Genomic DNA, 12,606 nt, shown 5'->3' with positions numbered 1-12,606 from the left:
TCGGTCGGCAGCTTTATGCGTAAAGAGTCAAATTTGGATTGGTTTGAAACTATAGTTTTTTTAATCGATTTTCATTGCTTCTATGGTCTTTTAAACTTATACCGCTGTTGATTAGCACCACCTTCTGGACTGATAATCTAAAAAATACAATCTAATAGGAATGTAAAACAAGTCATCGTCAGATGGCATCTTGTGCCACTTAAATGGAGCCTCATCATCACTAAAGTCAACATTTTCTTTTTTTATATATATAACCAACCCAAACAAACACACTAACACACTGAAAGAGTGGCACAAAGTGAAAATAAAGTGGCGTTTTGAAATGACAGAAAATCACTTGGTAATGAAACAGCCAGCAGAGTATCAGTAACATACGTTTTAGAAGTTTCATGCCAGTAATATGGTTTGCTCTACAGTGATGTATTGTGTGTTATGTGTGTGCGCGCATTGAGCACAGTATAACAGATGACTGGTCAGGAACACTTACTCTGTATTTCAACATCTTATCTGACAGATAAGAAGTACAGTATAACAGTATTTACAGTATAACGGCTAACACACATCATTCAAAATCAAAAAAGTTGTGCATTGCAAAAACACGCCATAATCCACTCAAAATGGTATTGACAATCCACTTTTGGATCGATAATTACCAGTCAAGAAATGCTGTAAACGGAAGTTCTAAGCATCCTACAGGAAGACAGTGGTTGCTATGAGTCTCCATGCAGCAATAAAGAAAAAGGTCTATAGGTGCGCCAGTGTTCAATGATATGCAGTATAGGTCAATTGGATAAAGTAAATTGGACATAGTGCGTCTGTGTGTGTTTGAGAGTGTATGGGTGTTTCCCACCATTGGGTGTTGTAAAGTAGTGCACTCAGTGCAGGGTTTTGGCAGGAAGGGCATTCACCAGTAAAGCATGTGCCAGGGTAACTGGTCAATCATTGCAGTGGCAACGTCTGATAAAGTAGGGGATAAGCCAAAGGAAAAAGAGTGAGTGTATATACTGTATATTGCATTAGTGTTGATGCTATAAATATTTTTATATGTATTGTTGTTGGTGTGAACGAGCCTTTGGGTCTATTCACCTGAAAATGAAATATTCATTTATTCACCCCCAGGCCATCTAATAAAGGTTTTCAAATCCAGGGGCACAGGATGATTTAAGGAAGTGCAATAACATTTATTAATGGTCTTTTAATTACAATATAACAACAACAATTAGGATAACTTTTGATTGAATCTACATTTAAATAGATGCGAAACAAATAATAAATCTTCGTCACCTGACGCGCACGTGCTATCACGCTTTTTAACATGGCGCATAGTGAGGACAATATTTTCATAGCCTACATTCCAAACAAATTCAGACTTTCCAAAAATTACTTGAACTGCGGCAGCTTCGACTCAAATCCTGAGGCTCCCTGTTCCGACAATGATATAACATATTGAAGAAACTGATTTATCCCAGAAAACGACAGCTGACTGGACGCGCCTCATCCAGTAACATTGGATGCACGAACGGGGAATTTCTCTCGCTACTTTCTCGTTAAGAAGTTCAGTGAGTTAAAAGACAAGCGGTTCGTCGACTACCCCATTTGATTTTGAATATTTAGATTAAATTGCTGGACTATTTTAACCCCTGAAGAACAGTAAGAAATGCTGCAGCTGACCTGACGGCATGTTGAAAAACTCGCAACAAATAGTAAAATGGATCAGTTTGTTTTTCCACCGTGTTTCCGATATGGAACAAAGGAAGAGTTTCATTGCTACTACTTTTTATAAACTATAGTGACCTAAAAGTGTAAAACTGGACTCTCAGCCAGGCTTAACCAGAATGAAGAGGAAACAAGTCGAATGCTTCTCTGGACATGCGTTTTGCTCTGACGCCCTGGTTTGGGATCAAAATAAGCAGGCCCATCCGTCTAATTAATGTAAGTTGTGTATGCACACACATGCGTGTATGTATGTAACTCCATTGTATGTAGCCTAAACGTGTGTAAAATGCAGTTGAATATGTGCGTCGCCGTCAGTTTGAAAAGAAAAAAAGGGCCGCAGTCAAAAAAGTTCGAAAACCACTGATTTAATATGATGCTAAGCAGGATTGAGGTAACGTTGGTTTTATATATTTATAATTCGTTCAGTGACAACTTGTGACACACAATATTATGCAAGTATGACTTGAAAGCAACATTAGCACTATTTAATTGACTGTGGAGAAGGCTGTACTTTGTGTCATTGGTTGCTTATATGATTTCATTTATAAAATCTTGATTTATTTAAATCTTAATATATTTTATTATATATGATTTATTTAGAATTGTCAATGAACATTTTTATGAAATTATATTATTATGGAGAAAGTCTAAATGTGTGAATATAAAACCAATTTTACCTCAATCAAAGCAGGTGACTTTTTTGTCAACAAAACAAAGAACCATCTCACTGAAACAGTGCTCACTGATGATGACTCGTACAATAGAAGGAAACAGCTGATGACACTTTTACAGTAACAATGAAGCATGCGGGCTAAATTAAAAATAATATTAACCCCGACTCCTGGTCATAAGTTGAGACCTTATTGAAAGAATTGCAGAGATTAGAAAGAACAGAAAGAACGTTATTTACATTATTACCTTCAACCAACAGCCCTTAAAGGGTTCGAAGGTTATAATAAAGTTGTAAATAATCTCCTTGTTAATAATCAAGTTTCTTGCACAAACCAACAATTTTGTTTCAGATCTCAGTGTCTCAGCTAAGGTAATCTTGGATGGCTTGAGGTTGAGTAAATTCAATTCAATCTTCATTTCTGGGTGAAGTGTAGGCTATACGATGACTCTAATCTGAGCCAAATATGTTTGTGTTCATGTTATACTTGATGTTTAGTTATTTTATCCTTGTGAACTGTGTAATTTGTAGGTGTAAACATTTAAATTTCTTTGAGTCTTCCCAGCAGATTCTTAAAGATATTTTAGATTTAATTGGATTTCATTAAGTCTACAAAAATGTAATAAATATGATCATTTCTTCATGTTTGTTTCCAGAGCATTTCAAATCCAGCGGTTAGTGCACACACTAGTGATTTGTAGCTATTAAATAATCGACTGATGTTAGTGTGGTAACCTTCCAGAAATTATCGACCCATTAAGCAATTTACATCATGTTCCATGATGCAACGGTCTCAGCATAATTTCTGATTGCATAACAGTGCAGTCGATATTCAGTAAAGCTCTGCTTTAAAGCCAGAGGGCTTTAACCTCATGATAAATAAACACAAGGCTACACAATTCTTAAAACTTTATTGAGTTTTCCTTGCTAAAAAGGGATCCTTTCAACTCGGGAGACGTGTTACAAAAATAAGCATTTTCACTCATTCGACATGCGACTGCTTCCTTTTGCACCCCTGTCTAACCTTTCCGCAGCAAAGCTCAATGAATATTTAATGAAGCCCCTCTGCGCTTCACAAAAATAAGACACAGAAGGCATCATACAGAAAATAAATAAATGCTTTTTAAAGGTCATTTCCATATACAAATATAATTTCTTATGAAGCTTATCATACAAAGCACATCCTTTCACCTACAGAATAACATTTACAAAACACACAGTGTGGTGGAGGCCTTCCCAAAAATATATTACACAAATGCTAAAGGAGTGCTTTACATAGTGTTTCGACGTATGTGTTATATATTAAGATAATAGCCCACTTTTACATATACGTTCTCTGTAGTCCATAGGTTGAACGTCACAAAAAAAAAATAAAAATCAATCCCACTAGCCCCCATTCATGAACATGCAGCTTGAGATGTGTCATCTATGCTAATTTCAACAGTACAAAATGTGGACAGAAAGCATTACTGGAACAAACGTCACATTTTTATCCAAATAATCTGAAAAAATCCTGTCAAAATAAGACATTTACATAAGTCATCTTTATGAAATATAAATATTGTAGTAGAATATTCACTAGATTTAATGTACGTTTTCATGTGGTAAGGCACTTTATATAGGCATCGTTGTGTTAAGGCAAAAGCTAACATACAATTTTCATAACTACCTTCCTGAACATATCACTGCTAATACGATAGCATCTGGATTGGCATTCATCATACAGTATACATATTTTAGATGTGAATAATAGTTCATATTTCTGAACTATTTTTAAGAAAGATCCATGCTTTTGGATCTACTGAATCTGCAAAGCATAAAACCAGTGGTGGCTTCTTAAAATCAAACGCTTTCTTCGAATAACGGCAGAATAATAGTTGTCCAACATTAAAATAAAACATATTCATATATATGTGAGGATGTAACCTTGTATTAGTAGGTCTGACGGAAACATAATATTTACAAATGCAAGCATCTTAAACAAAACTTAAACGTGCTGTAACACTCTTACATAAGGGCTCGTAACAATGGACATTTTTGGAAAAAATAAATATGTTTTATGACGATTGAAGACATTCAAAACAGAGTCACACAGAAATTAAACACTGTTTTAAGCTTAATGTGGAAAACTGAATATGTACTGTAAGTAACTTGTATAAGTAATCACTTTGACATTTATATATATATATATAGGCTATTTTTTTGTTACAAATAGAGATTCCTTTTCTTTTTTTTTCGACCCCAAAGGTCCACTTTTCAGCACATTTGGCCTCTGGAGTAAATCCTACCTATGTATAGCAGCCATAGAATATGAACATAGAGAGTCAATCAATGCCTCTGTAGCAAAAATAAAGCTATAATAATAATGACAGATTAAACAAACTGTACAGAAACGTGATGGTGACAGCAAATGTTTATCCCCTAAATGCTAAACTGCTGAGGTTATAGAAACATGAGAACGTCCTGGTCAAACAAACAAACACAGACAGACAGACAAACAGTCTCTTCATTTGCTCAAATCTCAAGCCTCCTGCGAAACAGTAAGGAATTCCTTCTGGAAAAGCGTATGTTCTTCACGATCCTCACATCTGTACAGTTCTTCAAGAATGGTGAAAGAAACATCTTCAGTCTTTCTTCCAGTGCAAACATTGGGAGTGAGTTTTAAAGGAGGGAGGCTGGAGGAAGAGAGTGGGGTGGGGGTTTACCGACAGGCGCAGGAGTCCACTGTCATGTTAGGGTAGACCTTGAGGACCACGTTCTTGTCTTCGTCGAAGAAGAGAATGCTTAGGGATGACATCTTTTCGGGCACACAGCAGGGCTCCGGGATGCCCGGCACCACACCGACTGCCCGCACGATGCTCTGAATGGTGGCGTGATTGGAAGGTTTCAGAGACTGAAGGGAGAGGAAAAGAGGTTGAGCACATTTGATTTCAGGAGGTGTCTTTACAAAACATGTTGTATGGTTCTCGATCAATGATCCGGTGTCTGTATTGTTTTTCTCAGAATTATTCAAAGACAGTCCTGCTATGTGATGGCTGTTGTTGAACATTTTTGAGTTTAATCAAAATGAACTGAAACTTTGGTTTGGAAAAGTCAAAATAAATATACCGTTCCTAAGATATATATAAGATTTTTTTTTATTTACGTTTATTTAGTTTTTTTTTTTTAGGACAACGGTATCTACAGCAGAAAAGAGACCGTTTTAAATTGTAAAGAAATCTGTGTTTTTGAAATGAATGAAGACAGCAAAAGTCAATTATTTATTGGAATTATTTAGTCTGACATGTTTACTGTTACAAAATATTTAAAATGATTCTTAAAATAGGATATATTGTGTTAAAAGGGGAAAAAGTTTTAGTTTTTACCCACACATTTAAAAAGAACATATTTTAGAGCAGTAATCACGATGTGGTAAAAGCGTGATATTATATCCAAGGTTATCATACTGGCAGAATCTTATACCAGCCCATGCCTAGTTGGAACATCAAGTTGAATTTTATAAACCCACAAAAATGTAGTTTACATGTGGTAATACGTTTATTTCACTAAAACTCTTTAAAAGTGTTTAAGATTTTTTCCTCAACATTTTTAAAATATATTTATTTGTTGAAAAAAGCTGAAATAAAATGTAAATTCTAGTTGCAACTAACTGAAATAAGTGCTAAAATGGCTAACTAGAATAAAATAAAATATTTATATAATATAAACTAATTAAATTTCATATAAGCACATAAGAAATTGAGCAAAAATTTAAAATAAAATGCAAAAATAAAAATATCTTCAAAATATTAATACAAATAATAAAATAATACTACTAATACATTTCTGTCCAAAAATACAATAAATTGTACAAATATGTTTAAATTATTGTACAAATTTTTTTATTTCTATAGGTCCGGTCCTTGTCTTTTCTATATCATTCCATCAAAATAAACTAAAAATAAAACATGGAAATCAATTATTTTGAACTTATATGCAATAATACAATGTACAGTATGAGAAATAGAAGTTGATTTGACATCATTATTTCATTTCTCCTATTAAATATTGTTCTCTGTGTTTTTAAACATTATCTTTCAATAACTGTTTTTGGCATAGGAAATGCACTATTAAATATGCACCACTGGTGCTGATAAATGATTAATAATTGATTCAACTGTGCTACCCTAATGTGCTGAAATGAGTAAACTTCTACTTTTTTTGTTTTGAATATTTATCATCAAACAAATACATTATAAAGTAAAACCTCTATTTATTTAGGTAAGATTGTAGCACAGAAAACACCCCAGATGAAAGGCCTTTGGTAGTAATCTCTTACAGTGGCAGTTTTATGATGACAAACGACATGTACGGTGTGATAATGGATTCTGAATGAACTGCTGTTCTGCCCGCAGTGTCAACTGGAAAGATTTACGGCTCTTTATCCAGACGGCCACTAGATGGAGCCTTTTTAAAAATTATTATTTCTCTCAAGCCAGAATCTTTGCTTTTCTCTACTGCTGTGGTCAAGTATATGACAGACAAGCATATTAAAGAAACACTCAACTTTTTTTAGAAATAGGTGCATTTTTCAAGTCACCTAGAGTTGAACAAATGACTTTTGCCATTTTCATTCAGCTGATCTAGCGGAGCACTTTTAGCTTAGCTTAGCATAGATCATTTAATCTGATTAGTCCATTAGCATCTTAAACAATGACATTTTGTTGTTGCATCATGTACTTAGACCTATGGAAAATGAAAAGGTGCAATTTTTAGGTCGATATGGCTAGGAACTATACTATCTTTTTAGTGCCTAGCTACACTGTAAAAAAAATGTGTAATTTTACGTTTTTTTCTAGAAGCTGGGGTGCCAGAAAAAAAAAGTATAATAGCAGCTGTTAAATTACAGAAATTTACTGTAAAATAGCACAGGTTGAATTACTAAAATTTACCAGAAATTTCAATTTAAGGAAATTTCTGTAATTTAATGTCCATTATTTTACGGTAAATTTCTGTACCCCAGCTGCCGTAAATAAACTGTAAAATTACGGATTGTTTTATAGTGTAGGTAACCATTCTTGCATAATATTTATGTGCCTGCTGCTGCCATGGTACAGCAGACAAATGTCTTGATTATTACACCGGAGTGAGAGAATAGTTCCTTGCCATATTAGCCTAGAAAATAGCAACTTTTTATTTTTCATAGATCTTAGTACATGATGTAACTACAGAAGACTTGAGCTTTACAAAGAAAAATTATCAAATGCTTGTTTTTTGTTTTTGAGTGAGATGCTAATGGTCTAATGCGGTCTAATTATATATGTTAAGTTAAGCTAAAGGTGCTCCTGCTAGACCAGGGAATCGACTGAATGGATTCAAAAATGGAAAAAACTTAACTGTTTACCTCTAGGGGACTGTAAAATAAGCCAATTTCCAAAAAAGTGGAGTAATCCTTTAAATGGTAACACATATTAGCTTCTTGCTAACTTTAAGGTAAATCCTAAATAACTGACTAAAAAACATGTGGATTTCTGTAAAGTAGACAACTTACCTTTGGCATAGGGAACTGACATGATCCAGAACAGTAATACGCATCAAACGACTTTGGTGAGATAATCCACTCGCTCCAGCCGATATCAGCGAAGTCCACCTTTAAATATCTGCGAGCACAGTTCCTGGGCTCGTTCCACTGCTTCTTGCGAGCTTTTTTAATGGTCTGCTCATCGAACTGCAGGAGCGGGTTCTTGTGTCGTGGGTTCTTGCGAGGCTTCTTGCGGGGCCGCTTGACAGTTTTGCTCTCCATCGGATCATAAGGGCTGGCCTCATCCCATGTAGGGATCTCATAAGGGTACTCTGGACCTGGGAGCTCATTGTTCTGCAGCGGAAGGAGGATGTTGGTGGATCGTCTGCTTCGATGTTGTGCGGATGCGTTGCGGTTATGCGATTCCAGCATATGAAGATTGGGCAACAGTCTGCTTTTGTGTCTCTGAAGGGTGGACACCACACTTTCAGGTTCAGAAATGGCTGAGTCATTTGCGTAGACTAGAATGTAAGGAGATCGGTCTGACAAGAGTTTCTTCCAGGGTTGGTGCCCTCTGGAGTTGATGTTAATGCCTATGAGGAGCTGGTCGTGATGCTTGGCTTGGTTGACCACACGAGTGATGTCTTTCCACTGCCATGATATGAAGTCCCAGTGCATCGTGGAGATGTTGATTGGAAAATGGCCGATGGTTCTAGTTGTGTTTTTCACTAAGCTGAAGCTCCAGACGTCAAGGTGAACGTGAGCTTGTCTTCTGAGGTTGTGTTGAGCACAGCTCTTGTGTTTTGAGCATCTGTGGCTGCTGTTGTGAAGATCACCAATGTAGTAGTGCAGCGTCGCTGAGAGAACATCTTCAGACTTGGTGAGGGAAGTGAGGTTAAAGATCTGCAACTGCCTATTGTTGATGGTTCCTGATAGGGATCCAAAAACAAAAAACAAATTCAAGTAATCTATCACTGTTAAACTAAACAAAACCTTTTTCTGTTGGACTTTTCACTGATTTATGACCACTGATCTTTAACTCAGTATTACATATGTCCTTATTATATGGCCCTACGCCTAAAACCTCACAGAAAACCTGTAGCAAATTTTGAATGTGAAAAGACCCTGTTAAGTATGATTCTTAAATGTTATGAATTACGAGGACACAATGCATGTTCTTATAACTCAACTTAATAGAGTGTAAGGTCATGTCATTATACACATTTCTGTGCTTGTAAGCAACCAAAACCAGTACAAACACACAAAACATGACTTTAAAAATTGAAGTAGTCCTGAAACACTTGTGTAGTTGATGAAACCATGTTTATTTACCTATATTGTTTGGTACTGTGCCCAAGCAGAATCCTAATGTAGCTAAATCTATTTGAATATCAACATCACATTTGAATTTGTGTCTTTAATATTAAACTGTAGAGTTAAAATATATATTTATGAAAACAAAACCATATTTTCACAACACTTATAACTTATAGCCACTTTTCAATTCCCACTTCAGTAATAACCTGCCACACATCTTTAAAAAAAGAGACCATACTTAAGTCTTTACACGAACACATTCAAGATTTTCAAATTCATTTTCAGGTCTGTGGTCAAAAAGTGGTTACCACGTCATGAATTGATTATAACTAGGCTACTGCATGTAGTTTTGTACCACAGTAACATTAATGCAACAAAAAAGACTATTGTACATTCTGTGCTGAATAGTATTTTCTCTACTTAAGCAACAGATAAAGAAATCAGCGCAAATACAAGCACACGAGACCACGAACTAAACACCAGAGGGCGCTATAGGTGCATGGGCTGCCATGTCTAATCAATAAGCCACTTTAGCCGTTTTTTTCAGTCGCTTATAGGCTAAATGTGTGAAGTCGGGGCAGCGCTATTTAGTGGATTTTCTGTCTAGCGGTGCGCAAACAACTCATTAAAGCAAAGTTGAACTCTGCCCAATGCCATTATAAGTCTTTTATTTACTCCTAGACTATATTTAAATTAGAATATAAAATGTATATATAAGTACCTAATAATACATCTCAAATGCAACAAATACAGTGACCGCTTTTTAAACTTTTTTTTTCCTGAGACTTTAGTAAACAACGCTACATTGTTTCTAATTTTGTCGCTTAATTTGGGTTTTTGTGAAGGAGAGATCTGGCAACACTAGTGCAGTTTTACTATCAGCGTCTCAGCCTGAGCGAGCAAAAGATATTTGTCAAACCAGCGATTAATGTTCAATAAACATCACATCTCATACCTGAAACATGATTTAACTAAACGAGAATCGCTAAATCCACCTGCAAATGCTAAAGACGGACACTCGCTTGTTTGGTCAACAACTCCGTAGAAAAAAAAAAGTTCAGCTGGCTCACTCAGTGACATCCAATAACAATAAAGTCTTAAAACCAACTTGTGAAATGATTTATGAAACGCCACAGGACAGGCTGTTCAACTAGAGCTGATGTCTCGTGCAAAACCAAACCAACAGGTGTAATAGCACCAACTCTTAAAGAGATAGTTCACTAAATCAATTTATTGTTTTATTTAGTGGCTCACTGCTTTAGTTATCATCTGCACATTCCGAAAAATCTCTTTGGTTTAGATATAAGAGAACAATGTAATGGAAACAATAGATTCAAACAGAGATAAGACGCAGACAGATTGTGTTGACTATTTTGACTGAATATTCCGTCAGTTGAAGCGCAAAACGAACAAGCCACTATTGAAAACCTTTTCAAACGTGACATGACGATTGCATGGATCTGTTTAGTCAATTACAACATAATCAATTAAACACTTACCCAAATGGCCCTTGAAGCTGCGGACAGTGTTTCCGTCTTTGAGAGGGAATCCCGCGCTGGTGTATTTGGCGTAGAGCATCTGCATGTGCTCTGACAGCGTGTCCTGCTCGCTCTTCTTCACATGCTGCTTCTCTGGCTCTTCTGCTTTTTGTCCAAGTTGCACATCTTTAGAGAACCCCATGACAGGCGTTTTAAGCACAGCACAGTATCCACAGCACAGATAACCGCATCCCAACAGGAGGACAAACAGCCGCTGACAGCGATCCATGCTGGAGGTGCGGGACTATGGAAGCTGATCTAGGTGTAGTGTATCAGTGCTGCTGAATACCTAAACAAACTCTTGTCTCTTGAGAAGGAGAGCATCACATGGGCCCCCGAAATAAGGCAAAAAGGGTGAGAAAATGAAAAAAAGAAAGTTAAACGAGATGTCACTTTGGTGTAGGCTACTCAACATAATAGTCCATATGCACGTTTCCAAAGATCGACGTTCATGCAGCAGAATTCAGTCCTTGTGTAAAATGATGTCCGTGTGGGTTTGATCTGCTGTAGTCTTAATGGTCAGGCTTGATCCTCGGTTTTGTATCTGAGCGATGCTGTCCTCAGCCAATCGCGCCTCTTGTCTGCGTTCATTGAAGGTAAAGCGTGTCGCGCTAGTAATATATAAGGCTTATGGGCGCATTCGGACACTATTGGGAAGTCCGACTAATTCTGCGAATCGGTTCTTTTGAACGGTTCTTTTCAAAGAACCGGTTCAATAAAGGGACTGATGTAGGTCACGTGCACTCTCGAGTACTCCGTAAAAGCTCTGCTCAAATTGTTGAAGTCAGAATAACATAAAATATAATCCATTTGTAAATTAAATACAATTTGCATTGACACTTTATTATACAATTATTTGGTTTAACCTGTTTTTTAACGTTTTAATAAAACAAATTTATTTAGGCTAGAAAACTAACCAGTTTGTAAACAACCTCTCAGAATTTTGTATTTATTAATGGGTATGGGATTTTCATTGTTTTTTTTTATTTCATACATTATTTGCAGTTTGTTCACAATTTTACAGCTTCTCAATTAAGTCCAATACAGAAAAAAAAATCTTCCTGCATGTGCTTTAGACTCTAAAAGTGTCGGCTTATGAATCACCAAGGACCAGTGTCAGCCAAAAGTCCTTATTTTAATGCCCTTGAAAAAAAAAAGCCTAGATCTAGAATGGCATGTGGTTTTTCATGGTCTCACAGTTGAATGATCAGTTAAGCAGCCAGACTTGTCCAAAAGATTCACTTCAAAAGACTCGGTTAAATAATTGCTCATTAATTTTCATTCCGTCCAATTCAAGAACCATTGTAAACTATTTAAAAACAGAAAAAGGTTGTTTTGGATTGCAATATTATTTCACAATAGTTTTAATATGTGTATAACTTCGGTAGGAGACTTTAGCACTTGCTGAATCGCTCGTTTTCATTCCGCCCGATTCAAAACCGAAACACTTGTTTTGTGAACTTCATCAAGTGATTTATTGAAAAGATTTGTTTCGCTCTCTATTACTACCAGCATGCTCTTCTTCACAAACAGAAGTATGAAGGTGTGACTTTGAGACAAAAAAAAAAAAAAAACTCAGCCGTAACGTAGGCCTAGTTACTGCACAGATGGCATTCTTTATCGCGCAGGTTAGTGCATCAAAACATTTACGTCTTCATCGCACACTGCGCGCTGTGTACCCAGTCATGTGGATGCGTGTTGTAATGCTCGACAGTGAGATCCGCGAAACGTCTCTCAGCAAAGCTGTGTGTCTGGACTGACGCGCTGAATGACATGGCTTATGTGGAGCATTAAAGGCTCTCTGTCCCATTTAGTGGAGCTCAATGGCGATGAGCAGACACATCCTGCACAGCGGACTCTGATCC

At 36.4% G+C, this 12,606-nt stretch overlaps 1 protein-coding gene and 1 long non-coding RNA gene across 17 annotated transcripts in view; one reads left to right on the top strand and one right to left on the bottom strand.

Moving 5' to 3' along the window:
* Positions 1-1,300: 1,300 nt before the first annotated feature.
* LOC147844083 (uncharacterized) overlaps positions 1,301-12,606 on the top strand; it is a 209,768-nt gene continuing 198,462 nt past the window's right edge. For all 16 annotated transcript variants that reach the window (XR_015491475.1, XR_015491467.1, XR_015491468.1 and 13 more), the window contains exon 1: positions 1,301-1,932. This is a non-coding gene — a long non-coding RNA (uncharacterized LOC147844083). The remainder of the gene's footprint in view (positions 1,933-12,606) is intronic.
* bmp3 (bone morphogenetic protein 3) lies at positions 3,281-11,006 on the bottom strand. Its single transcript, NM_001077765.1, has 3 exons — positions 10,703-11,006; positions 7,917-8,815; positions 3,281-5,279 (listed from the first exon to the last, which is right to left on the bottom strand). Exons 1-3 carry the CDS (start codon positions 10,968-10,970, stop codon positions 5,088-5,090), a joined length of 1,359 nt encoding a protein of 452 aa, NP_001071233.1. The 5' UTR covers positions 10,971-11,006; the 3' UTR covers positions 3,281-5,087.

Source organism: Danio rerio, chromosome 5, assembly GCF_052040795.2.
Source record: "Danio rerio strain M-AB ecotype USA chromosome 5, GRCz13ab, whole genome shotgun sequence".
In the NCBI taxonomy this organism is placed as follows: Eukaryota; Metazoa; Chordata; class Actinopteri; order Cypriniformes; family Danionidae; genus Danio; species Danio rerio.
The sequence above is the reverse complement of the archived record's forward strand: the minus strand, read 5'-3'. Positions and strand labels throughout refer to the sequence as shown.